This window comes from Bos taurus, chromosome 2 (assembly GCF_002263795.3).
Source record: "Bos taurus isolate L1 Dominette 01449 registration number 42190680 breed Hereford chromosome 2, ARS-UCD2.0, whole genome shotgun sequence".
NCBI lineage: Eukaryota > Metazoa > Chordata > Mammalia > Artiodactyla > Bovidae > Bos > Bos taurus.
Window position 1 is genome coordinate 36,245,361 of NC_037329.1, and position 26,832 is coordinate 36,272,192.

The following is a 26,832-nucleotide window of genomic DNA, read 5'->3' on the forward strand; positions in this document are numbered from 1 at the left end:
CCACACTGTTATTTTCTAGCAAGGGAAAGCCACCCAATTCTTTTTACTATCTACTAGCAGGTGTTTGCTGTCCCAAGAAGCTAGTTGTAACTCCTTCTGAATTTTGGTCTCATTTTAGCAAGATTATTTGTGCCCTAGTTTGATGCTTCTCACCATCTCAATGCATTTCTTAAAGGTGGATACTTTTCTTTCTTTTTACCGTTTTATTTTGTATTGGATTGTAGGAGATTAACAATGTTGGGATAGCTTTAGGTGCACAGCAAAGGAACTCAGCCATGCATGTACATAGATCCATTCTCCCTCAAGCCCCTTCCCATTCAGGCTGTTACATGACCTTGAACAGAGTTCCCTGTGCTATACAGTAGGTCCTTGTTGGTTATCCATTTTAAGTATAGCAGTGTATGTGTGCCCATCCCTAACTCCGGACTATCCCTTACCCCAACCCTCCCCCCAGTAACCATAAATTGGTTCTCTAAGTCTGTGAGTCTGTTTCTGTTTTGTAAATAAGTTCATTTGTATCATTTCTTCTTAGATTCAGCACATAAGGGACATCATAGGATATTTCTCCTTCTCTGACTTCACACAGTGTGTTTGTCATTCATCTTAGTATGCTTCTACCAGTTCACTTTTCCCGTCTTCATCTTTCCCATTTTATTTTGGGTCACCTGTTGGTTCATTCTGTTCATTTGATCAATTCTGAGTGCCTGCTGTGGGCTAGTTGAACTGTTTTCAGCTCTGGTGAAACAGCAGCGAACAAAGCAGCCATTTTTTGTTCCATGTGCATTTCCAAAAATCCATGATTTACTGCATTTCCAAAAAGGGTAAGATTCTTAGGATACAAAATTATTTTTTCATAATAAAAAACAATAAAGTATATATTGTTAAATGCTAAAAGTATGAAATATCAAATTAATCAAAATTATTCACATATCTTCCAAGATTAAGCCTAACTTTCTTTTTCCAATCTATAATGTACACTGAAATTATTTAGATATATTAAAACTGTGTAGTAACAAAATATACATACTTTCATTTGGACCTTTTTTTTTTCTTTTTTAGGGAACCAATCCACTGTACAGAGGCTCCACCAGTACCTTTAAAAATGTAACCTATAAACACAAGGAAAAACAAAAGGTTGATCTTTCCACGGATGGATAGAACTACTTTATGCACAGACAAATTTTGTTTCACTGATATGAAATGTTATTGCACTATTTAATTTTTCTCTCTTTGTTGTTTTAAGTTTGGTTTAAGATAATAATAGGTCATTTGGAGATCAGTCATTTTCTGTGTGAAGGTTAGAGACAATGTTGACAGTTTCGAAATAATCAAGAAGAGAGATATCCTTAGCAAAGAGGTGACTTTGGGGATCATTTCAAAAATACTAACTCTGTTACATTAATGCCTCAAAAAATCATCAAAATGATTCATGAAGGCCTGATTTGCATTTGAAAAATGTTTGAAATTAGAATCTCATTTGTTACAGAAATACAGCTACCTGAAGTCTGTCTCAGCAAAGTCACAAAGTCCATATGCCACATTATATAGTCAAATTTGCCAACGAATTCTAAACTTTTAGTAAATCTGCCCTTTCCTAAAGGAAGGTTTTTTTCTTAACCAATGAAAAAAATGAGATACTGACTTTTACTTAAGCTATAGGATGTAATTCTCCTAAAGATGCTCCTCATGTAAGAATGTAAATGAAGTATTAATAATTTCTACAGATTTGAATGTCCCTAAAAGTCAATTTTTTTTTGTTTTACAGATGAAGAAAAAGTAATTTATAGATTAGGAAGTCACCAGTAAAACACAAAAATAACAGGCCTATCATTAGGTTATGTTTAATGACCTGAAAAATAAACTTCTACATTCAGTTTCCCGATTGACCCTGCGTTTTCAGACTATTACTCCTTCTGTATTTCTCAACCCATTTAACTCAGTTTCACAGTCATGTAAACCCTGTAAATTTCATATGAAAGTTTTAATTTCTTGTCAAAAATTTTAAATAGTGAGATAGCTTATTCAAATTGAGCTCCAATAACACAAAAGGACCATGCATTAAACAGAATAAAATTTTTAATGGTTTTAAACCAAACGCATCATGAATACACAAGTCTCCTGTGAGTAATAGGCTTACTTAAATCTGTATTCTTTTTCCATTTGCATAACCCGGCTTGCATATTTCAGTTGCATATGGTGAATATGCTACTTGAAAAAGTTGGATTTTACTTGCAAAATACATGTGGGTAATTAGGGATCCACAGGTTAATTGAAGAGATGAACTCCGTAGAATATTATTCCTTATAGTTAATATTGCTTCACACAGCACTTTCATCTCATTGATCCTCGGGAGGAAACTAAGCCTCAGAGAGTGGGTGGAACTGGTCTGGAATTGAGATCTTCTAGCTCCAAGCTGCTGCTTCTTTCCGCAGTGTGAGACTGACTCTTATCAGTGAAATGATAGAAAGATTTTGTTAGTTAAGTGATAATTGCCATTTGTTTGAAAATGTAGTGGCTAGACAAATAGCACTTAAACTACTGGAATATAGATGAGGTCTTGTACTTTTGTGCAATGTTTATTACCTTTGAGAAAATTGTAATGTGAAGCCTTTTACTAGGTGGGTAGTTCATTAGGTAATGGAGGCTTCGTGTTTATCCACTGAACTGGCACAGAATAACCCATGATAAGTCTCTTCAATTCTGTCAGAGAGTTTGGTACACAATTTGATCACTTAGAGACTTATTTTTTTCAGGTTTCTAAATAACTCAGGTAAATTAGACACTTGGGGAGTATGCAGTTATACTAAAAGAATTACTAAACAATCATTTGGGAAACCTGAAGGGCTGATGTACCCATGTGTTCCTGACTGAAGCCCAGGGTTGGTGGGAAATCTCAAGCAATAAGGAAGTTGCAATTCCAATGACACAATGGCGGTATTCATCTCTACGTGTGATATTTTTGTATTACTACTAGAATGGGATTTTAGGATATATAAATTTCCTTTGTGTGTATATTGGGGAAGGTAGAAAAAAATCTGCTATTTCTCTGCATCCTGTTTTGATCCAAGGCTGGACCTTGAAAAGGTCAAAACATTAACAGTAGTACTTCTGTTCACTGAAGAGTTATGTTACATGAAGATACAGTGGTTGTTTTTTGTAAGTTGCTTTATTGTATTTTGCATTGACATAAATAAACATCATAATTTAAACAATGAACCTTAGATGAATGATGATTCCTTTTATTTACCTGGCAAAAAACCCTCTTTTTGGATTTTTGTATCCCTGGGTGACCTGTTCTGACTGCTTTGCAGTCCTTGGTCTCAGCCAAGGAGAAGAGTAGAAAAAGGCAGCCACTGAAGGCAGGAGACAGCAGGTTGTCAGCTGTAATTTGCTGCAAGTTTACAATACTGACATCATGAGGTTTTTAAGCAGGTCTGGACATTACCCCATATTGTGTAAAATCAAGTTCTTTAGGGTAAGTGTTTGTGCTGAATTGTGATTCTCGCCCCAAAATTCACAATCTGAAGTCTTAATCAGAATATGGCTGCATTTGGAGCCAAGAAATTTAAAGAGGTGAGTTAAAGTGAGGTCACTCTAATCTGATATGATTGGTGTCCTTATAAGAAGAGATTGGGTCACACAGATGCACAAAGAGAAGACCATGTAAAGACAAGGGGAGAGTGAAGTCGCTCAGTCGTGTCCGACTCTGCGACCCCTTGGACCACCAGGTTCCTCCGTCCATGGGATTTTCCAGGCAAGAATATTGGAGTGGGTTACCATTCCCTTCTCCAGGAGATCTTCCTGACCCAGGGATTGAACCCAGGTCTCCCGCATTGTAGGCAGACGCTTTACCATCTGAGCCACATGGCAATCAGGAGAGAGGCCTTGGAAGAACCTGCCAACAGCTTGGTCTTGAACTTCTAGCCTCCAGAATTGTGAGAAAATAAATGTCTTCTCTTTAGGCTCCCCAGTCTGTGGTACTTTGTTATGGCAGCCCCAGCAAACTAAGAGTGAGGTAGTGCTGTCTTCCTGAGCATCCATCTGAGACTTCGTGGTGTGATGCTCATTTTCCAAATCAGAAAAATTAAGCAGAGAGAGACCAAATGCTCACAAAGGAAGTCAGCTTAGAAAAAGTCCTTTCTCTCAGAAAAAAGACCCCTTCTTTACAAAAAGACAGGGGAACTCAAGTTAAGCATGCTAATATTCAGAAACACAATGCTTCTTGTAGACTAAAGGCCAGATGTCTGGAAATCTGGAAACTGTTCCCATTTTGAATAGTCCTGAGAAAGTCACTTTCTGCTTAGTTTTTCCATCTGTAGAATGGTAGCAGTGCCTGTCTCTTCCAGCACCTGTAACAATCTCTGATACATAGTAGGGGCTCAATGAACTCATTCAATCAGTTTTGTTGAGTACCTAATGTATGCCAGACATATTTCTTATGATTATGGATTCAGCAATGAACAAAATAACCAGTCTCCATGATCCCAAGTCAGGAAGAAGAAAACAAACAAATAAATATACACTATCAGGCTACTGGACCCAGTTTATGCACATCCCAGATCCACCTGGCTCTACCTGGCCCCCCAAGTCTAAGCTGATAGTCGCCCCAGCACCAACCCACACAGTCCTCTTGGGGGTAGAGCCTCAGCTTCCCACTAACTCACCAGGGGTCAAGGGCCACAGCAAATCTTGTGCCCAAGTCCAGAGTGGCAGCCGGACCTGGGAGAGAAAACAGCAACATTAAAAGAAGAATGCAATAATTGGTCAATCTGAACTGAGCTGTTAAGGGGAAGGGAGAGAGCATGCTTTCCCAGCTGGGTTTGAGGAAGAGGCAGGAAATTTGGGGAAAGAGAGACAAAAAAGTCTTTGTGGAAAGCGACTATGTCTGGGCAATATTGAGAATGAGGTACATGGGGGTGGGAGCAGTTGGATATTCTTTTTTAATTGGAGGAAAATTGCTTTATACAGTAGTGTCGGTTTCTGCCATGCAACAACCTTTAAACATATTCGTCATTTTGGGCCTGCTGCTCTCTTGATGAAGGCAGCCTGCAGGGCTCCAAGGCAGGAGCAAGAAGGCCCAGCTCCATGAGAACCTCAGCAGAGTCTGCATGGTACGTTAACCTGGCCCATGTTTCCCCTTGTCAACACCAGAAACAATCATGCCCCCAAATACTCCCGCAAAACCCACAAAATGGAAGACCCCGACTCTCCCAAAGCAACCAAGAGTCTTCTGAGTTGCTCTCTTCTTTGCTTAACCATATCCATTTCTTGCAGAACTTCTTGAAGGGACAAGATACGAGAGAAGCAATCCCTCCAATAGTAGTCTTTAACCGAGGGAGTAAGTTGATCTCTCCAAAGGGGAAGTGTATTTAAATGTTGCTCATTCATATTGGTTTCATATCATCCTCATTTTATGGAAATCTAAAACTCCTTATTCAGAGGGAATAAGAAATAGGAATTGAATTAAACATGATAAATAGAAAGTCTTTTATTAAATGTCACTACACAGCAGCAGATTCAACACAGCTAAAAAGCAAGGAAACTTAAGTGGCTGGGACCTCTTTTACTAGGTCAGCTGGGCTCGGATGCCCTGGTTCTAAATGAGTGAAGTTTTGTATGAGGCTTCAGTAGTCAGAATAGTGGGCAGTGGTTCATAGTCCTACTACCTGGACCAAGACATAAATTCTTCTGAGCTGTGGACTGTGGGCTGTTAAATGCTGCCTTTCTTGTGCTTTGGAGGCATTCAAACATGAATCACCCTAGGCTGAGTGAAGGTCAAATATCTGATCTTCAGTTCTCTCCCACTTGACTGCACAACCAAAGAGAGAGCAGCATAGGCAACTCGGAAATTTTTCCTCTCTTTAGCTTGTCCTGGAGCCAGACCCTGGGAGGCACAAATTTGATTCACACACACTCTTTGGTGTCATGAACAACTTCAAGGCTTTACAAATCCCACAGGAGTCAGTTTGAAATTTCAATCTGTTCCTTGTGATTTCTAAGTACACATTTAATACGGAGACTTACTGCTCATAAAGGAGGTGCTTTCTCAGCCTGAAATGTGTTTACATTCATGGTCCTTGTGTAGTAGCCAACCTAGTTCCAACCCAACAACAAAAGACAGTGCTTCGTGAAACTCCACTGTTTGTCAATGACTGCCTGGGGAAAAAGTCGCTATGTATTTTTCTTCAGCTGGCTTCACTAGACCTACTACTGATGCATGTTTGTGTGTGCATATACATACATAAATATTTCTTCTTTATTTTAATACATGTATCTTACTAGAAGACTTCCCTGGTGGCTCAGCAGTAAAGAATCCACTTACGGTGCAGGAGACGTAGGAGACATGGTTCGATCCCTGGGGTGGGAAAATCCCCTGGAGGAAGGCATGGCAACACGCTCCAGTATTCTTGCCTGGAGAATCACATGGACAGAGGAACCTGGTGGGCTACAATCCATAGGGTCACAAAGAATCAGACACAACTGAAGCATCTGAGCACACACACGCAGGCACTTCTTACCAGAAACATCTATTATTTTAATTGAGGAATTTATTATTTCTTATTTTAATAGATGTAACTTACTAGTATTACATAATTTGTATTATTATTAAAAATAGGTAACACCTACTGTTCCAAAAGTTTTATATAGGCTAACACATACAGAGCCCACAATCATCCTATGGAATGGTATTACTAGTATCTCCTGTTTTACAGATAGTAAGTAACTTGCCTAGGTCATGAACTTAGCAAGCTTTGAAGCCAGAATTTGAACTCTGGATTTGGAATCATGCTATTATTTGGAATCATGCTCTCCTGTCTTATAAATCTGGTAAGGACATAATGACAATAAAAGTCATCATTCATTGATTATTTACTATAACCAGCATTATGTAAAGCATATTATGCATCTTACTATATTTAGTTCCTGAGAGGTTGTATTGTTTTCCCCACTTTACTAAGAGGGAAACAGCTGTTCAGAAAACTGAGGATTGCCTGGGGTTACTAAATTTATAAATGCTCAGGGCAGAGTTTGGACCTGAGTCCATCTCACTCCAATGCTTCAGTCTTAAAACACCATACAATCCTGAAGGTCACTGACAGTGCTTACCTTGCGCTCTGCCCACTCCTCTGTCCTCCCAGTAAGTCCCTGCTACTAATCCAAGCCTGGTAGGATAGGTCTTAGAGTTGCTTTCCCAGATGTAATCATGGATTTTCACTGAACTACGTAGGCTTACCTGCAGGGTGATGATACACCTAGCTGCAAAGTAAAGCACCTTCTTGGGCATGGGGCTCTAACCAGAGAAGTTAGCAAGGCTGAGTGTCAATGTGAAGCACATAGAGCTCACTTCTCCTTCCAGAGCCCTGCCTGCCACCTTTTAAGTCAGATGCCTCAGAAGTCTGCCACTATGCACACAGAGGTGGCATCCACATCAGGAGTTCTGGAGGGAAAGTTTAGGTCTTGGAAGAGGGGTCTTAGCATGTCAAGGAAACTTCTGTCAGCAGCCAAGACTTCTGCATCCATAGGGGTGTTCTCTGAGAATGCTGGTGCTTCATGTGGCGTAGGCGGACTTGCTTGTCTGATGGGAGAGCCCCTGTCTTCCTCCAAGTCCTCGCTGAGCACACACACTGCTGTCCTCACAGGCCCTGCTGCCCTTGAGGCTGCAGTGGAAGAAGTCGGCACCTCGCAAGCCCTTGTCCAGCATCCCCAAGGGCCCTGCCTCCTGGAGGAAACAGAGGACTTGGAGGGGAAAGTGGCCAGTGCCTCCCTTTGCTAGCTAATTAGTTCAAAAGGAGAGGCAGAGGTGGGGATGGGGTGATGGAGGTGGCAGAAGTAGCCAGAAAATGATAATGCCTGTGACTCTCCAGTATGGGTAATTCTGAAGCTCTTGGCTTTTGCTTGTTTTGTTTAATTTTCCTAAAGAAGCGAGTGGTGATACATGTTGTGATTAGTCTTTTAAATATTACAAATGATAATTACCATTTGCTTAAAATTTCTTTTAGGAGTTCTTAGGTTACACTGTTTAAAGTGCTAGAATTCAAGTTGTAATCACCTTTATGAAATGTCTTACAAAAAACACTTTAATGCTATTAATAAACTTAACAGTTATTTCATAATCTTACCCTTTGATTAATAACTATTGTTTCATACTTTTTAAAAATGAGAACTATGTCTTTTTTTATTTGTTTATTTATCTCCTTTCATAATAAATGACAATATTCTAGTATGTTCTCTGTGTGTGCATGCTAAGTCACTTCAGTTGTGTCTAACTCTGCTACCCCATGGACTGTCGCCCTCCAGGCTCCATGGGATTCTCCCATGTTCTCTACAGACTGTTACTAGTTTTATAAACACTGCAGTGGGAAAATGAAATTTTAAATTAAGCAGACTAGCTATTAAATGTATCTTGCATAGTTTTGGTATATTAAACATCTACTTCATCGATTTCAAGAAGTGTGTCAGATTTTGGAAACTCTTCGACTAAGAAGATAGACTTGGAGAAGAAAAGTAGAAATAAAAGATTAAAAACACTGGGCATAATAAAAGATATGAATTTGTCACAGAGGCAAGAAAAATACACAATGCTTTTCTTTCTGAAGCTTTCTTGGTCATGTTCATTGTTTGGCTTATCCAAATCTAGTATTCATTTTAAGAGATAACCAACTTATGCCTTAATAAAATTCCATGATTCATTTAAAAACTTGAAAATGATTTCAGTTCCAGATGGACACAGGAAAGGATACACAGTATTTGTCGCAGCTGTGAAACAACTTTCTTGGCACGCAGGGTTACCATTTACTATCCTATACTTAGATGTAGGCAGTACTGGGATGTGAACATTTAATTGTGTTTAACCTCACACACTTAGAGTCCACAGGGAAGAGACCACGATCTGACAGATACTCCTGTCCTCACCCCGGTTCTGTTTATCACCGCTGCATGTATTCTCACCTATTTCCTGGAGTTATTGTGAGAATTAACTGAAACAATATGTTAAAGTAGTTGACATAGACACTCAATACATGTGCAGTAAATGATAGCTGTATTCAGTCACTGAGTGCCTCCAATAATCACTTTCTGTCAAAAAGAACAGAATAGCCAAGGCTGAAGTCCGGGTATAAATAGAGAACTGAGGAAGGGAGGAGGCAAAACAGACAGCAAATTTCAAGGAAACAAACATGAAGTACATGAAAAAGAATAACATAGATAAGTCTCTGATACCATGAGCTATGAGCTAGATAACGCAAAGAAAGTATCAAATTGTAAGCGGAGAATGCTGGTTCTAGGTACACGAGGCGGCAGCTTCTTAAGCCAGCCCTTGAAAGAATTCTGTGTAAACTAAAGTCTGACCTGCTAAACCCTGAGGTCTACTGAGGGGGGCCCCTTTGAAAGGAGAGGATCACAGGAGCTGCCTCCAAATGCCAAAAGAAAGATGGGCCCTGTTGGTTGGGAAGGCAGAGCATCCAGCTGTGGTGCAGAGGTGAGTGGATGCGGTGGAACGGGTCTCGATCAGGGCTGGGGCAGAAAGCAGAGCCTGAAGCCCAGCAGCAGGAGGGAGTACAGGGGGTGATGGGAGCCTCAGGGGGGCCTGGAGGCACATACTCAGCTCAGAGGGTAGAGCTGGGGCAGTGTTCCAGGCCTGGGTGTGGTACCCTGGAGGCAATTGCCAGAATGAGCCCCACCAAGCTGCCATGGGGTATGCAAGGTGCCCTCCTCCCCTGGGGATCCCCAGATACTAGAAGTGAATACGAGCCTCAGAAGAGGTCCCGTTAATCTTCCAAGCACCATGGTGAAGAATAGCACCAATGAAATTCAGGTCTGAATGTTAAGAAGACTTTACTCATAACCCACTGGGTGCTGACACTTGGAAGATTTGGGACTCAAAGGACTGACATATCTGCTATGAAGGGAGAAAATGAAAAGGAATTTCAAGCAACATTTCTCAGATTAACATTACACACCCTTAGAGGTCATTGCTTAGTTCTAAAAATAATTTCACAGTGATGTATCTCACTTAGTCCTTTCCCTAGCCAGTCCACAAAGAGGGACAGCCCAGAAAACAAATTGCAGGCTTTTCTGAGAAATAAGGAGGCAGTGGGGAAGATGGAGGGGGTTGGGAGAAGAGGAATAATGTAGGTCTCGAGGCCTTGCAGGCAAAATTAAGAATGCTAATGGAAATAACAAGGTCACAACTATTTATGATAAACAATGAACACAAGTGACAGATTTTCAGATTTTATTTTATTTTTTGAAGAAACTCAAGCTAACAAGCCAGGACCAGTTCAGGTCTGGGTTTAACCTTTCTTGAAAAATAATTGCTCTTACTAATAAATAGGAATTTGCCTGAATAGAAAGCACAAGTCAAAACAAAGAAAGAAAGAGGAGGTGAAAAGAGATGCAAATTTTCAATGGCTCACCTAGGTGAGTCACAGAACCCCCTCAGGGAGTACAATTACAGGCAGAGGACCAGAGGAAAACCAGAAGGCAGAATATTTCATCAATGGAGGGAGTGGAACTGTATAGAAAGTACAGTCAAGCTACCTGGCTGATTTGGTTTAAGCACAACATCCCTTTATCTAGCAACTGATATCCTTTAATACAGCAGAGGGCAACTGTGCCATCCCCAGAAGTGGAAGTTAAATTACTCTGGAAGTGAAACTAGCAAAAATCTGCACAAATGGAGATGATTAACCTCCTGTAGAAATCACCCAAAAGACCATATTTGAGTAAGTGACTCAGGAAAATGTAGACATTCACAGATAAAATTAGTAATTGGTTCAAGACAATGACAATACTTTCTATTCTATGGTCTAAGCAATGCCAATGGAAGGCAAATAGTCTTCATGAAGACTAGGAAAGAAAGGTGAAGGGTAGCCCTGGTCAGTGTTTTTCCTGTACTGCCTAAGATGGATGGATGGACCAGAAGCGGTGGGCACAGGCGTGCCCTGGCCTGAAAAGCAGTGACCGCAGGAGTGCAGGGGCCACTCATTGGGCTTCTCGGGATGAATGCCTAGTACAGCCCCTTGTCCTTCAAATAGCACTACTGTGAAACTGGATGAAAACCTGATATCCCAATGTCAGAAGCATTCATAAGATAAGACTATGAGTCTGAAGTATTCTTCTTAAATAAAGCACAGACATTGATGTTATTTAAAATTTTTTATTGGAGTGTAGTTGATTTACAATGTTGTGTTTGCCTCAGGTATATAGCAAAGTGAATCAGTGATACATATGCATATGTTTTCACTCTTTTTTAAAAGATTCTTTTCCCATAAAGGCTATTACAGAGTATTCAGTAGGGTTCCCTGTGCTATACACACACACACACACACACACACACACACACACACAGAAGTCGCTCAGTCGTGTGCACATTCTTATCAACTATCTGGTCTATATATGGTAGTGTGTATATGTCAACCCCAGTCTCCAAATTCATCTCCGGGTAACCAAAACCCTGTCCTCCACATTTGTGACTCTACTTCTGTTTTGTAAATAAGTTCATCTGTACTCTTAAAAACATATATTTTAGCCCAGGCACAGTAATATGCTTCTAAGATTTTACATCTAACTTGGATGATCAGATTTGATTGGTTGGTGTTTTCTAAGTTTATTCATTGGTTTTGAAATCTACTCATTTTAGCTAAGTGTGAAATGCATTATATACTAATCACAAGCACACATACACAATCAATACTCCTTGGGAAAAAGCCGAGCAGAGTTATGAGCCAATGAAAAAAAATATTACAGTACAGATTTCTAGACTTCCTTGTGCTAGTCTTTTTTTCCTGTCTCCTCTTTCTCCTCATCTAAAGCCAATTTAGAAAGTGAAGAGGAACTAAAAAGCCTCTTGATGAAAGTAAAAGTGGAGAGTGAAAAAGTTGGCTTAAAGCTCAACATTCAGAAAACTAAGATCATGGCATCTGGTCCCATCACTTCATGGGAAATAGATGGGGAAACAGTGGAAACAGTGTCAGACTTTATTTTTGGGTGCTCCAAAATCACTGCAGATGGTGACTGCAGCCATGAAATTAAAAGACGCTTACTCCTTGGAAGGAAAGTTATGACCCACATAGATAGCATATTCAAAAGCAGAGATATTACTTTACCAACAAAAGTTCCTCTAGTCAAGGCTATGGTTTTTCCTGTGGTCATGTATGGATGTGAGAGTTGGACTGTGAAGAAAGCTGAGTACTGAAGAATTGATGCTTTTGAACTGTGGTGTTGGAGAAGACTGTTGAGAGTCCCTTGGACTGCAAGGAGATCCAACCAGTCCATCCTAAAGGAGACGAGTCCTGGGTGTTCTTTGGAAGGACTGATGCTGAGGCTGAAACTCCAATACTTTGGCCACCTCATGAGAAGAGGACTCCTTGGAAAAGACTCTGATGCTGGGAGGGATTGGGGGCAGGAGAAGAAGGGGACAACAGAGGATTAGATGGCTGGATGACATCAGCGACTCAATGCACATGAGTTTGAGTTAACTCCAGGAGTTGGTGATGGACAGGGAGGCCTGGTGTGCTGCGATTCATGGGGTTGCAAAGAATCGGACACGACTGAGCAACGAACTGAACTGAAAGCCAATTTGGGGGTCAAATGTAAATGTGAGAAAAAAAATCCCTTAAATTTTTTTTTTTTGTTTTTACTTTCAAAAAAGCTGGACTAACAGGGAGACACCAGATTTACCTTCCTTCCTGGAAAAAAAAAAAACAACTTGATTTTCAAGGCAATGGACACCAGGCATTAAAGGATAGTTATCCCTGAGAGATAGGAAACAAACAAGGTGAGTCATTGTTGAGTTTGCAATCTCTGTATTTGCCTAGCCTCCAGACCAAAGAAAGAGCCTGGGTTAATGACAGAGACATCAGTGGTTTAATTGATGGGAGCAATCTGACATGTCTGAAGCAAGGTCTTGGAGCAACACCCCTACCAAGTGCATCAGAAGGCGGACAAGACAAGGCAGCAGTCTTTGCTACCAGAGGGAGAGGGAAATTGACATCAGGTTGGCTCAGAGAGACCAACAGGGGAACATGCCTCTCACTGAGCCTTTGATAAACCATCATAGTAGAGAGAGCTCTCAGTATGCAGGCAGTTACTGATTAGACTCCAAGATTAAATGGAAAGGGACAGTCAGGTGAGTAGGGTGTAGGTAAGGCAGGGGATGTGTGAAGAGCAAGAGAACAGCCATCTTGGGTGGCCTGAAGTTACAGTCCTGCAGTTGTCCCAACTTACCTAATTGGCATTTGTAGAACACTCTACCCCAAAACAGAAGAAAATGTGATCTTTTTAAGCACATATGAAATATTTAGCATAATTGGCAGCTACACATATGGACTTAAGAGATTGTCATACTGAGTGAAGTCAGACAGAGAAAGACAAATATCATATCATATCACTTATATGTGGAATCTAAAAAAAAAGGTACAAATGAACCTATTTACAAAATGGAAATAGAGTCATAGATTAGAAAACAAACTTATGGTTACCAAGAAAGAAAGGGGGGTGGGAGATTGGGATGGACATATACACACTACTACATAGATAACCGATAAGAACGTACTGTAGAGCACAGGAAACTCTATTCAATATTCTGTAATGACCTACGTGGGAAAAGACCCTATAAATGTAGACATATGTACACGTGTAACTGATTCACTTTGCTGCAGAGTAGAAATGAACATAACATTATAAATCGACTACACTCCATAAAAATTACTTTAAAAGTAAGGGACTTCCCCAGTGGCTCAGCAGGTAAAGAATCCATCTGCAATGCGTGAGACACAGGAGACGCAGGTCTGATTCCTGGGTCAGGAAGATCCCCTGGAGTGTGTGTGCTGTCACTTCAGTTGTGTCTGACTCTTTGCAAACCTGTGGACTGTAGCTCACCAGGCTCCTCTGTCCATGGAATTCTCCAGGCAAGAATACTGGGGTGGGTTGCCATGCCCTCCTCCAGGGGATCTTCCCAACCCAGGGATTGAACCTGTGTCTCTTATGTCTCCTGCATTGGCATATGGGCGCTTTACCACTAGTGACACCTCGGAAGCACTGCCCTGGAATAGGAAATGGCAACCAACTCTAGTATTCTTGCCTGGAAAACTGCAAGGACAGAGGACCCTGGGGCGCTACCGGGGTCCCGCAGAGTCAGACAGGACTGATGACTAACCACTCAGCACAGATGCTTACAACTGGTATGATATAAATAAACAAGATACTATGACTTTCAAAAAAAATATTTAGCATAGTAGACCATACTCCTCCAGGCCATAAAATAAATCTCAGTAAATGTAAAAGGACTTACTTAAGTCATACAAAATGTGTTCTTTGACCAAAGAAATTCATTAGAAATCAATAGCAAAAAGATATCTGGACAATCCTCAAGAATTTGGAAAGTAAGTAACACTACTAAGTAACCCATGGGTCAAAGAAAAACTTGGAATGAAAGTTAGAAACATTTTGAACTGAATGAAAGTACAATATACCAGAATATATAAGATGCCACCAGAGTAGTAAAGGGAGTATGTAGCAATAAGTACTTATATTAGAAAACAAGAAAGATCTCAACCTCACCCTTCTACTTCAAGAAACTGAAAAAGAAGAAAAAAAAAATAAAATCCAAGTAAGCAGAAGAAAAGAAATAATAAAGATCAAACTGAAATAGAAAACAGGAAAGCAATAGAGAAAATCAATGACACCAAAAGTTTTTTTAAGATAAATAAAATGGGAAAAACTTTAGCCAGATTGATGAGGAAAAGGAAAAGAGAAAACACAAGTTACCAATATCAGAAGGGAGAAGGCAATGGCAGCCCACTCCAGTACTCTTGCCTGGAAAATCCCATGGACGGAGGAGCCTCGTAGGCTGCAGTCCATGGAGTCGCTAAGAGTCGGACACGACTGAGTGACTTCACTTTCATTTTTCACTTTCATGCATTGGAGAAGGAAATCGCAACCCACTACAGTGTTCTTGCCTGGAAAATCCCACGGATGGAGGAGTCTGGTAGGCTGCAGTCCATGGAGTCGCAAAGAGTCGGACACGACTGAGCGACTTCACTTTCATTTTTCACTTTCATGCATTGGAGAAGGAAATGGCAACCTACTCCAGTGTTCTTGCCTGGAGAATCCCAGGGACGGCGGAGCCTGGTGGGCTGCCGTCTATGGGGTTGCACAGAGTCGGACACGACTGAAGTGACTTAGCAGCAGCAGCAGCAATATCAGAAAAGAGACTGGTGACATCACTTTAGATTCCACAGATATTAAATGAATAAATAAGGAACCATTATAAACGAGGGCTTCAAGGTGGCGCTAGTGGTAAAGAGCCCACCTAAGAGATCTGAGAGACGTGGGATGGATCCCTGGGTCAGGAAGATCCCCTGGAGGAGGGCATGGCAATCCACTCCAGTATTCTTGCCTGGAGGATCCCATGGACAGAGGAACCTGGCAGGCTACAGTCCAAAGGGTCGCAAAGAGTCAGACGTGACTGAAGCAACTTAGAATGCACACATTATGAACAAACTTTATAAATTTGAAAGTTTATATAAAATGGAAGAATTCCTTGAAAGACAAGAACTACCAGAGTTTGTTCAAGAAAAAAAAAAGTAGGTAACCTGACTTTCCTATATCTCCAAAAGAAATTGAAATTACAATTAAAAATCTTCTCACAAAGAAAACACCAGGCCCAGATAGCATTACAGATGAATTCTACCAATTGCTTAAAGAAGAAAAAATACCTACCAATTCTACACAAACTCTTCCAGAAACAGAATACTTACCAACACACATTTTTTGAGGCCAGCATTAATCTGGTACCAAGCCAGACAAAACATTACAAGAAAAGAGAACTAAAGACCAATATCCCTCATGAACACAGATGGAAAAAATTCTAAGCATAATGTTAGCAAATTGAATCCAGCAATATTCAAAATTAAATGGGGCTTATTCACATGTAAACAAATGAACTTCTCCGCACAAAAAAATATTAACTGAAAATGGACCAGAGATCTAAAATTAAAGTCTTAAAATATAAAGCATTTAGAAGGAAGTACAGAACATCATTGTGACCTTGGATTAGGCAAAGATATCTAGATTTCAAAGTGTGATCCATAAAAGAATGAATTGATAAAGTGAACTTTACCAAAATCTAAAATTTCTGCTCTTCAAAAGACAATATTAAGAGAATAAAAAAATAAGCTACAGACTGGGAAAAATATTTACAAATTACAGTATACATTGATAAAGAACTTGTATGTACAAATTATAAAAAACTCCCAAACCTCAGTAATAAGAAAACAAAAATGAGCAAAATATTTGAGCAGATACTCCACCAAAGAAGATATATGGATATCAAATAAGTATATGAAAATATTTTCAACATTGGTCATTAGAGAAATGCAAATTTATTTATTTTTAAATGAGGTAGAATTGAAAAATAAAACTGCATCTATTTAAAGTATACAACATACATATACAATGTGGAATGATTACCATGGTCTAGTTGATTATCATATCCATCATCTCCCATAGTTACCATTTTTTTGGTGAGGACACAAGATCTACTCTCAGCAAATTTCAATTCATAGCAATACATAAACTTATTAACGACATACAGCACCATGCTGTATGAGAAATGCAAATTTAAACCACAATGAAATACCACTGTACTACTATTAGGAGAGCTAAAATTTTAAAAACTGACCATAATCAATATTGATAAGAATATTAGATTCCAAGGGCTCCCATAACAAAAGTACTACAAAGAAGGTGGTTTAAGAAACGAGATTTATTTTCTCACGTTTTTGAAGGCTAAAAACCCAAAAAAGTGTCAGAAGGTTGGTTCCTTCTGAAGGCTGTGAAAGAAAGATCTGTTCCATGCCCTTTTCATCTGTTCCATGCCCTTTTCCTAGCTTCTGGGGATTTGCTGGCATTCCTCGGCGTTCTTAGCTTATACAGGTATCACAGCAATCTCTGCCTTCATCTTCACATGGTGTTTTCCCTGCATGCATGCCTGTCTCAGTGTCCAAATGTCATGATGACCTCATCTTAACTTTATCACGTGTAATGACTTCATTTCCAAATTAGGCCACAAGGACTAAGGGTCAGGACTTTAACATCTTTAGGGAGGATAGAATTCAACCCACCACAGCTAGGATATGGAGGAACTGGAATTTGCATACTACTGGTGGGAGAGTAAAATGGTACAACCACTTTGGAAAACAATTTGGTAGCTTCTGAAAAAATTAAATGCATAACCACTCTCTTATCTAGTTATTCTTCTTATAGTTATTCACTCAAGAAAAATGAAAGGATATGTGTCCACATAAGGATTTATACATGAAAGTTCTTTGCAACTTTATTTATAATAGCACAATACTAGAAACAGCCCAAATATCTATCAGTAGGTAAATGGATAAAGAGATTGTGGTATATCCATACAGTGGAAAAATCACTCAGAAATAAAAATAATTAAAATTTTAATGTATGCAATAACATGGCTGTATTTCCAAATAACAATACGGAATGAAAGAAACCAGAACCCCCCCCAAAAAAAGCATATGCTATATAATTTCATTTACATGATATTCTGGAAATCTCAAACCAATCTATAGTGACAGAAAGCAGATCAGTAGTTGACTGGGGTCTGGGATAGAGAATAACGGAAGAGGGGGGCTTTCCAAGGAACACAGTGGAATTAGTAAGGAGGATAGATACGTTCACTCTTTTGATTACAGTAACAGTTTCAAGGGTGTATAGATATGTCAAAATTTTTTAAACTGTATATTTTACACCTAGGTAGTTTACTGTTTGTCAATTTCATCTCAATTAAGCTACAACACCAGGGGGCCTTCCCTGGTGGTCCAGGGGCCAAGACACTGTGCTTCCGACGCAGGGGATGTGGGTTTGATCCCTAGCTGAGGAACTACCACTATCCTGCATGCTCTGAGCCCAAGAAAGTAAAAACTTTTTAAATATACAGCAAAGGTCTTCTATAATTTTCTAATCCACTGGATTCACTAGGAATGTATTAAGAATGTTATTTCACCCATCATTCTTAAAGGCTGAGGTTTCTGGCCAACAAATTGCTTTTTCCTAGTAATAAAATGAAAATGAAGCCATTATTCAGGAACAAAACTACATGTTGATTTATAAACATAATACAGGAAAATTAAGTTAAATTGACGAAGTCCTGGTCATCTGACTACCAATATCTTCTCCTTTTACAAAATCCACACTTTCAATAACACTGTGATTTCTGTTTTAGCTTAGAAAAGTTGTAAAGGTGTGGAAAAACTAAGTAGCCTTCCTTGGAAGATTCTAGAAGACCAAGCAAAATAAAACAGGATTGCCAACTTATTAGTGCTCTATTCACTTAGCTTTGCTCACCTGCTTCTCAGAAAGCTACACTGAACTTTAATACTTAAGCCATTTAACCTGAGAAGGGCAGATGAAGCTCTTTGTCTGCCAGTTTTTTTTCATAGCCCCATGACTGGCTCATGTCTAATCCTCTCTTTTTATCTTCCACCCTGAGCTTTAACATTTTGAATTGTCTTAGAAATGAGACTTGACAAGTCTCCAACCCTCTGGGCACATGTGAGAAGACAAGTATGAACACACCACAGGCTGTCTGTCCCTGATCCATCAGGATCATTTTCCCTCCCACAGAATGGCTTTGGGTCCCAGAGCACGGAGGAGGAGGCCCTGCTAGAGCATGGCATTTGACTCAACGTTATTTCTCATTCTATAACAACCTGCATGGTAGGTTTTTGTTGTTCTACATACAGAGAGGAAGCTCAGCAAGATTATGTAATTTGACCAAAGTAACACAGCTAAGAATTAAGGGAGAAGGATTTTTTAACCCATCAACTCTACCCTGCTCTCTTTCTCCTCCTCCTCCTTTTACCTAATCCTTCAAGATGCAAACATGCCCACAGAACCTGTTTTGATTTATCAGAATTTCTTTAGGTGAAATCAAAAGGTGCAACCACCCCTCTATTTTGTTATTGTTTGTATTTTAAAAACAGCATGGTGATTAAAAAACAACTGTCTTATATACTTTTCTGAATACTAAATGGAATAGAATACCTAAATTACTAGAAAATGACAAATGTTAAAATAAATATTGATTGTTCCCCAGGGTTCCCATTAAGTTCTGGAAAGTTATAGCCTGCAGGGTAACAACCAAAGATGCAGACCTGGAGAAGGCTCTCTCACAGTGCAAGTTCCTAAATGGGGCCCCTAGAGTCAGGCGATGCCGTTCGCCCATGACAGCCACGCCAGGCTTCCAGGCCTGCTGCCCACACCTGGCTCCTCCCTCCCTGTGTTAACACAGCCAGTGGGAAATTTTACTTCTAAAACCAGCCTCTCTCCCTGAACTAAGAGGTTTCTTGTAGGTTTCCTTTCCATTTCAAGTGCCAGACATTACCTTCTGCCCCTACCTACTCAGAACCCAAGAGAGGTTCATGGGAGAAACCAGAAATTCTCCACCCCAGCTGCACATTACAATCACTTTAGGAGCTTAAAAAAAAATGTACTTACACCTGGGTCCCACTCCCGATCATCTGAACCAGAATCAATGGGAGTTGGGGCCTCTGCGTTGGTGGTTTTTAAAAGCTATTCTGGGGACTTTGACCATGGTGAGGGCTGAGCACCACTGGACCAGCTAGGTTTCAGACAACACGTGTTGCTGGTGGTCATGCTCCCTGGAGAGGTTCCTGTTTCTTCTTCAGATATGTGCCCCTTTGCCTACTTCGTCTGCACATCCCCTGCGAGGCTACATGTGGAAAACGGAAGGAGAACATGAGTGTGCAGAAATGAGATCACGCGCTGGCAGGGGAGACTTAAGATACCCTATGAAGACCAGTCAGGAGAAGGAAATGGCAACCCACTCCAGTATTCTTGCCTGGAGAATTCCGTGGACAGAGGAGCCTGGTGGGCTGCTGTCCACGGGGTCACACAGAGTTGGACATGAACTGAAGCGACTTAGCATGCGTGCATGCATTGGAGAAGGAAATGGCAAGCCACTCCAGTGTTCTTGCCTGGAGAATCCCAGGGACGGGGGAGCCTGGAGGGCTGCCGTCTATGGGGTTGCACAGAGTCCGACATGACTGAAGCGACGCAGCAGCAGCAGTAGCATGAAGACCAGTCAAGACAGAGGTTCAGCTGACACTCCCAAGTGAGTGGAAATTTCTGGCTAAATATTGCATACTGGGAGAGCCATTAATTGAATTGAATTAATACAAATCACTGCCTAGACAAAGGTGAAAAACTAGTTCATTAACTCAGTACTGAAATTGGTCTTTAGCCCAATGAACTTTCAGTTGTTTTCACCCCTTAGTATTCCAGCGACTGTGGGTGTTAGTTAAAATACCACACTGCGGCCTGAGCACAAAATAAAGCAATATTCTGAACACACTCAGGAGTGTTTAATAAATGGCTCGGGGAAAGCTGCTGAAAATACATATTAAATAGGTTAGAAAATTCCTGTCTTATATAAACCAATATTCTCTTTTATCTAAGGTACGATTTCCTCTTAATGAGATAGCTTATTACATGAAGCTAATGGGTAGCTCAGGGCAGGGCTTTAACAATACGTCATTTAAGCTCTCAGTGTCCTCATCAGCATATGATGACTGTAATGAGACCTACTTCACAGCATAACCAATGTGGGTATTATCTAATAACTGTGGGTATTATCTAATAATCTAAGATGTGGTCACATCTCCTGCGTGCTCACTCCTGGCCAGGTTATGGGTGTTTTCCCTGTGTTCCAACACGGCGTGGACACTTGTAGTGTTCCATTTTACAGAAAGGAAGCTGAGGCTGGGTGAGGTGCCGTGACTTGGCATAGATCATAGAGCAGACTCCCACCCAGGCTGCCTTACCTCTTCACCACCACGGTGTTGATACAGCCAGCACTCCAGGAATGGCAGCTTCTGAGAAGAAACCAGGACCATTATATGGCTTTTCTCTCCACCCAGCAAGAAACCAAATCACCCCTCATTCTTTGTTTGCCCCCCAAATATTTTCTTTATTTAAGTAGTAACAGTAATAAAACTACCTTGGCCGAGTGTTTACTCTGTGTCAGTCACTGTTCTAAGCACCTTTCAGGTATAAACTCTTTAAATCTTAACAACAGGCCAGTGAAACGGCACTATTATTATTATTGCAATTCTGCAGATGAAACAACTAAGGCTGTGGAGGTAAAGCAGCCCGCTGCAGCCACAGAGCTAGTGAATGACGAACCCAGGGTCTGGACCTGGCAGTCTGGCCCCAGGGCCTCCTCTGGTTGCCTCCACTTGGCGACCTGTGAGAATGCAGTTGAGTCCTGTGAGATTCCATCACCATCAATCAACTTCTTTCTTGTCTTCAATTTGCTGTCATCTGACTGGGTGACATCAATCTGGATGCAGCCCAGTGTCCACCTTCTCCCTGCATGTACCTGGGCTTTACGTATCATTAAGAAAAGACCGTCTACTCTGAAATCGTGGTCCCTGACCACATCTGAGCCCTTGGTGATGCCCAGATGTCTGGCCACATTTCCCCGTAGCTCTGAGGACATCAGAGCCAGTTTCATCTCCTCTCCTCAACTCCTTTCTAGTCCAGACAAGAGCCATCTCTCTTAAGATCCTGCTGCAGCCTCCTAACCCTTGGGTATTGCTTACCTCCAATCTGTTCTGCAAAATATAGTAGGAAAGTTCTTTTTAAAACATAGCACATAAGTCTGGTCACAGTGAAACCTCTTAATGGCTTCCCCTTGGCTTTAGCACAAAGATTTTTAACATGATTTTGGACCTAGCTTAAGCCTTTCCTATTCAGGCTTATGTTCCCAAAGCCTCCCACCTCAATTTCTAGTCTTCCTGCTCAAAGAACTTCTCAAGCATCTGCTGTCCACCCTTGCCTCTATTCCCTCTGTCTGGTACATTTTTCCACTCCCTGTTAGCTCAGTTAAGTCTGTCCTATCCCATCAGCCCTGCATTCCCATTCATACTTCCAAGCAACAACTCACTTGCTTTTTGTACCACAGCTTCTTACATTTTCTAGAATTTTATAGAAATTGTATCACAACGTATATATTCTTTTTTGTCTAGATTCTTTCACTCAGCATAATTGCTTCAAGATGCAACCATGCTGTTCCATGCATCAGTCATTCATTTCTTTTAATTGCTGAGTAGTATTCCATTGCATGCTGCTGCTGCTAAGTCACTTCAGTCATGTCCGACTCTGTGCGACCCCATAGACGGCAGCCCACCAGGCTCCCCCGTCCCTGGGATTCTCCAGGCAAGAACACTGGAGTGGCTTGCCATTTCCTTCTCCAAGGCATGAAAGTGAAAAGTGAAAGTGAAGTCGCTCAGTTGTGTCCAAATCTTAGCCACCCCATGGACTGCAGCCTACCAGGCTCCTCTGCCCATGGGATTTTCCAGGCAAGAGTACTGGAGTGGGGTGCCATCGCCTTCTCCGTTCCATTACATAGGTAGACCTAAATCTATTTATCTATTCATTCCTTGATGGGTATCTGAGTTGTTTCCAGTTTGGAGCTATAACAATAAAGCTGCTATGAACATTCATGAACAAACCTTATATGGACATTCTTGGGTAAATACTTAAGAGTGGAATGTCTGGATCATATGGTTGTTAGACTAGATTGAAAAGTGTCCCCCTTAAATCACATCCACATGGAACCTCAGAATAAGACTTTATTTGGAAATAGGTGATTATTAAAATCAGGTCATACTGGATCACAGTGGTTCCTAAATGCAATACTGATGTTTTTATAAGAGAGATATAAAGGGAAGAAATCCATGTGATAATGTGGGTAGAGACTGCAAGGATATAATGAATTTTCTTCACCATTTTCACTCAACATAGTTCAGGTTTCTAATTGTTTTCCCAGTTTCAAATGACTCCAAACATTATATCCCTTTCTACCTCCTTCCCTCCTTCATTCATTCATTCAGCAGGGACATCCTGAGCATTTACTAAGTGTCAGAACAGTGCCACCCTGGAGAGTCCAAGAGAAGAAAAAGGTAGTGGGCTCTTCAAGAAATTTACATCAGATGAAAAGTATAAATAAAGGAATAATTCTAATCCAAAGTTATGAACTGAGAGATGGAAGATGTGCCAGGCATGCAGGGGCAGGTGTTCCAGGTGTGTGGGGCGCAGGGGTGAAGAGGAGACATCAGTTCAGCAGAATAGAGCTCTTCAGGGTTCCCTCCTGAGCTTCCCTTTGCTCTTCTTTTTGCAGCCCCACTCCCTCCTCCCATTTCCAAAGCTCCCATAAAAGGACACTGAAAATATGCCAGACTCTGTGCCAAGCACTATTTCATTTAATACAACAGCACTTTGAAGCAAAAAGTACCACCCACCCGCATTTTATACAGAAGGAACTTCCAGAGACTTCCCTGGTGGTCTAGTGGCTAAGACTCCATGCTCCCAATGCAGGGGGCCCGGGTTCCATCCCTGGTCAGAGAACTAGAACCCTTATACCGTAACTAAGACCTGGTATAGCCAAATAAATAAATTTAGAAAAGGAGGTGGAGTGAGGAAACTGGGGCTAAGGAGACTAACCAGCGGATAAGCGACAGAGCACCTACTCTAACCATCACACTATCCTGCCTCACGAATCTGAAACACAGGCAAGACCGTGAGATGGGGAAGGATCATTTTCTCAAAGGCTTAAAAGCTCTTTGCCACATTTCCCACCTCAAAGACACATGCAGTACTTTCAGGAAGAGATGAAAACTAGCTCTTTAGGAGTCTTCTAATCATTGAATAGGAAATTTGGTGTCAGGAGGCCAGGAAGCTGTTATCACCATTCTTCGTTACACTAATTGCTTTGAAGATGAAATATGGCTTGTTTCCCTCTTTATCCTGCTCATATTCATAGCTCTGCTCCTTTGGAATATTATCTGCTGTGGGTCAGGGAAGGTTTTTTCCCCTCATTACATAGAGGATAAAACTGAAGCCAGAGCAGGTGTATGTATCACCCAGATCCCACAGCCAGTGGGAGGTAGCCGAGTGTCCCAGTGACTGACCTTGCTTTTCAGGTTGCCCCAGTAGCTGCCCTTTGCTCCAGCAGGTCTGCCCACTCACTCTCTCCCATACAAGCAGTTCTCACGCCAACTTTTGTATTTTTTGGCACAGCTTCTTCCCATCCTAAAACAGCCTCTTCCTCCCAAATATTCTTCACTCCATCACAGCACATCCAACCCTGAACAGTCACTCTAGCATGGCCTCTCCCACTTTTACTCCCACTGTACTGCACCTCACCAAGGATTAACATCAGGATTGCACTTTCCTAGTTAATTGTGCCACTTGGATAACACTCAGCTATCGCAATAGATGCCAGCCCGCTTAGGGCTGAATCATCTACTTTGGGGTTTTCCCATAGTATGCAATGTAGTTCTGAGGCCACAAAAGAGACTGATAAATACATCATGACTGAGGTCTATATACTCCTATATTGTGAAAACATCCCTTTTCTACATGTTTCAGGCAGGGATGCTGACTTCTCCATAAAAGAATATTTATTGACTCGGTTAGTGGAAATGTCCACATTTTCTCAGCCCCACCTGTTTTGTTTTTGTTTTTGTTTTTTTCACTTCAGCAACAGCCAGCCCTACACAGCTTCCCTCTGGGGCAGGGTGTCAGCAGCTCACCACTGCCCATGCCATGCACCTGTTGCTGCCTGCCCCAGGGCTATGCCTGCTTCCCTATTTCACTCTGATCTCCAATTCCACTCCCTGCCAGGGATCTCATCCCAGGCTCTGCTTCCAGGGGATCTGGGCTAAGACAGTATGAATCCACTTGGGCTGACTCAATAAAATATCAGAAGCTGGGCGGTTTAAACAATGGAAACATATTTCTCAGTTTTGGAGGCTGGAAAGTCCAAAATCAAGTTCCTGAAGATTTGGGGGTTTGATGAGTTCTCTGCCTGTTTCGTAGATGGCTACCTTCTGGCTGTGTATCCTCACATGGCCTCTCCTTGGTGCCTGGGTGGAAAGATCTCTCTCTTCCTCTCCTTATAGTGTTGACCTTATCTAGGACCCCAGCTCTTAGACTTCATTTAAACTTAATTAACTCCTAAAATCCCCATATCCAAATACAACTTGGAGGTGGGGAACAGTTAGGACTTTAACAAATGGGGTACTGGGGACACAATTCAGTCTACAGCCGACAGTATCATTTAAAACTATTGGTTTGAGGGAGCTTCCCTGGCAGTTCAGTAGTTAAGACTCCAGGCTGCCAATGCAGGGGGCATGGGTTCAATCCCTGGTGGAGGAAAAAGGATCCCACATGGGGGTAGCCCCCAACACACACACCCTGCCAAAAAATAATTGGTTTGGATCAATAGGCAGCTAAGGAAAGCAAGGTTCTCCAAGATTGCACCACCTTCCTTTTTATTTTTTAAAGCTCCATTTTGCTCTCTTCCCTCCTTTATGTTTTAATGACTAGCATCATAAACGATGTTTTATTTAACGACTATTTAGGAAAGATACTATACTAGCCTGTTCTCATGAATATTAAACATTTCTAGTAGGCTTCCCTGCTAGTAGGCAGATGGTAAAGAATTTGTCAATCTGCCTACAATGCCAGCGATCCGGGTTCAATCCCTGGGTGAGGAAGATCCCCTGGAGAAAGAAATGGCAACCCACTCCAATATTCTTGCCTGGAGAATTCCATGGACAGATGAGCCTGGCAGGCTATAGTCCATGGGGCCCGCAAAGAGTCGGACACAACTGAGGAACTAACACACACACACACCCACACCCACACCCACACCCACACCCACACACACACACTTCTGCTAGTTACCCGAAAGACTACATTCTAGTCACAGTTTTCCTAGTTTAGGGAGGAACTTTTGCCAACTTAAAGTGTAACCTCTTAGAGAAAATCACTTTGCTTTTCTGGACCGGTTTTTTAGGTATAAAGTGGGACAACAAGGTAACAGCTGTGACACGGGATAACCCAGCTATTCTGCTGGGTTAGGAGAATCTGAGATGGAAGGGGGAGGTACTCTGTAAAGGGGAAAGGAGCTCAGCAAGGGAAGAAGCTTCAGGGTTCTCTGGAGTAAGTAGGGCGGGGACCCTGGCGCACCCCCAGGGACCTCTGAGCTCCACATTCCAGGGGAGAGGGAGTCCAGTGCGTTCCTAATGCGCCTGGGTCCTCGGAGCAGCTCGGTTTCCTCTAAGCTGCCTGCCGCCAAACCCGCAGTGTTTACCAGAACCCGGGTGGTGTATAAACCCAAATGTCAGACTTCCTGTCCCAGAGATTTTCAACTCGCTCACCCCCAGCTCCTATTCGGCCTCCCCCAGGAAGGAGAGGGAAGGCTGGAAGCAGGAGGAGCTAGCCCGGGGCAGCCTCCCCCCTCCCTCTCCACCCTAAAGGCAGGCATTTCTGGGACGGGCAGATTGTCCACCCCCTGTTCCTCCTCCTGCTCCAAGCCGCAAAGGGAGAACCTCCGCGACTTTTCCGTCTTCCAGCCAGAGAGCCCCCCCACCGTGGCCACAGGGGTGACTGACGAAGTGGGTCTCGGGGACGCAGGGGTGGCGAGGCCCCCGGGGAGGGTTGGAGCGCGGAGGAGGCTGCGGTCCTGCCCTCCGCCACCCCACCCACCGCAGGGCTGGGCGCTGGGGCTTCGGCCCTGGCCCCCCGCGGGCGCTACACCCGGGGACCGGCGGGCCAAGTGGTTAGCGATGCCGCTGCTGTCGCTGTCGCTGCTCCTGCTGCTGCTGCAGGTACCGGCGGGCTCCGCCGAGACCGCGGCGTGGGCAGTCACCCCCGAGCGGCTCCGCGAGTGGCAAGGTGAGTGTCCCCCGGGGCCAGAGAGACCAGCGGGCACGTCGG

At 42.1% G+C, this 26,832-nt stretch overlaps 2 protein-coding genes and 1 long non-coding RNA gene across 8 annotated transcripts in view; 2 read left to right on the forward strand and 1 right to left on the reverse strand.

Moving 5' to 3' along the window:
* ITGB6 (integrin subunit beta 6) overlaps positions 1-3,216 on the forward strand; it is a 151,222-nt gene extending 148,006 nt beyond the window's left edge. For all 5 annotated transcript variants that reach the window (NM_001428260.1, XM_005202407.5, XM_059891784.1 and 2 more), the window contains one exon: positions 1,060-3,216. In NM_001428260.1, the coding sequence (NP_001415189.1) occupies positions 1,060-1,158 (99 nt within the window). In that variant the 3' untranslated portion in view covers positions 1,159-3,216. The remainder of the gene's footprint in view (positions 1-1,059) is intronic.
* Positions 2,059-19,823, reverse strand: LOC107132253 (uncharacterized). 2 transcript variants are annotated; one of them, XR_009492434.1, is made up of 4 exons: positions 19,522-19,823; positions 6,323-6,445; positions 4,665-4,719; positions 2,059-2,445 (listed from the first exon to the last, which is right to left on the reverse strand). It is a non-coding gene; the product is annotated as an uncharacterized lncRNA (long non-coding RNA). The 2 variants fall into 2 exon arrangements; XR_003030724.2 differs by having other exon boundaries at positions 6,323-6,411; positions 19,522-19,822.
* A 6,577-nt stretch (positions 19,824-26,400) lies between these two features.
* PLA2R1 (phospholipase A2 receptor 1) overlaps positions 26,401-26,832 on the forward strand; it is a 133,494-nt gene continuing 133,062 nt past the window's right edge. The window contains 1 exon segment of the mRNA NM_175051.1: positions 26,401-26,790. Coding sequence (NP_778221.1) covers positions 26,682-26,790 — 109 coding nt within the window. The 5' untranslated portion in view covers positions 26,401-26,681.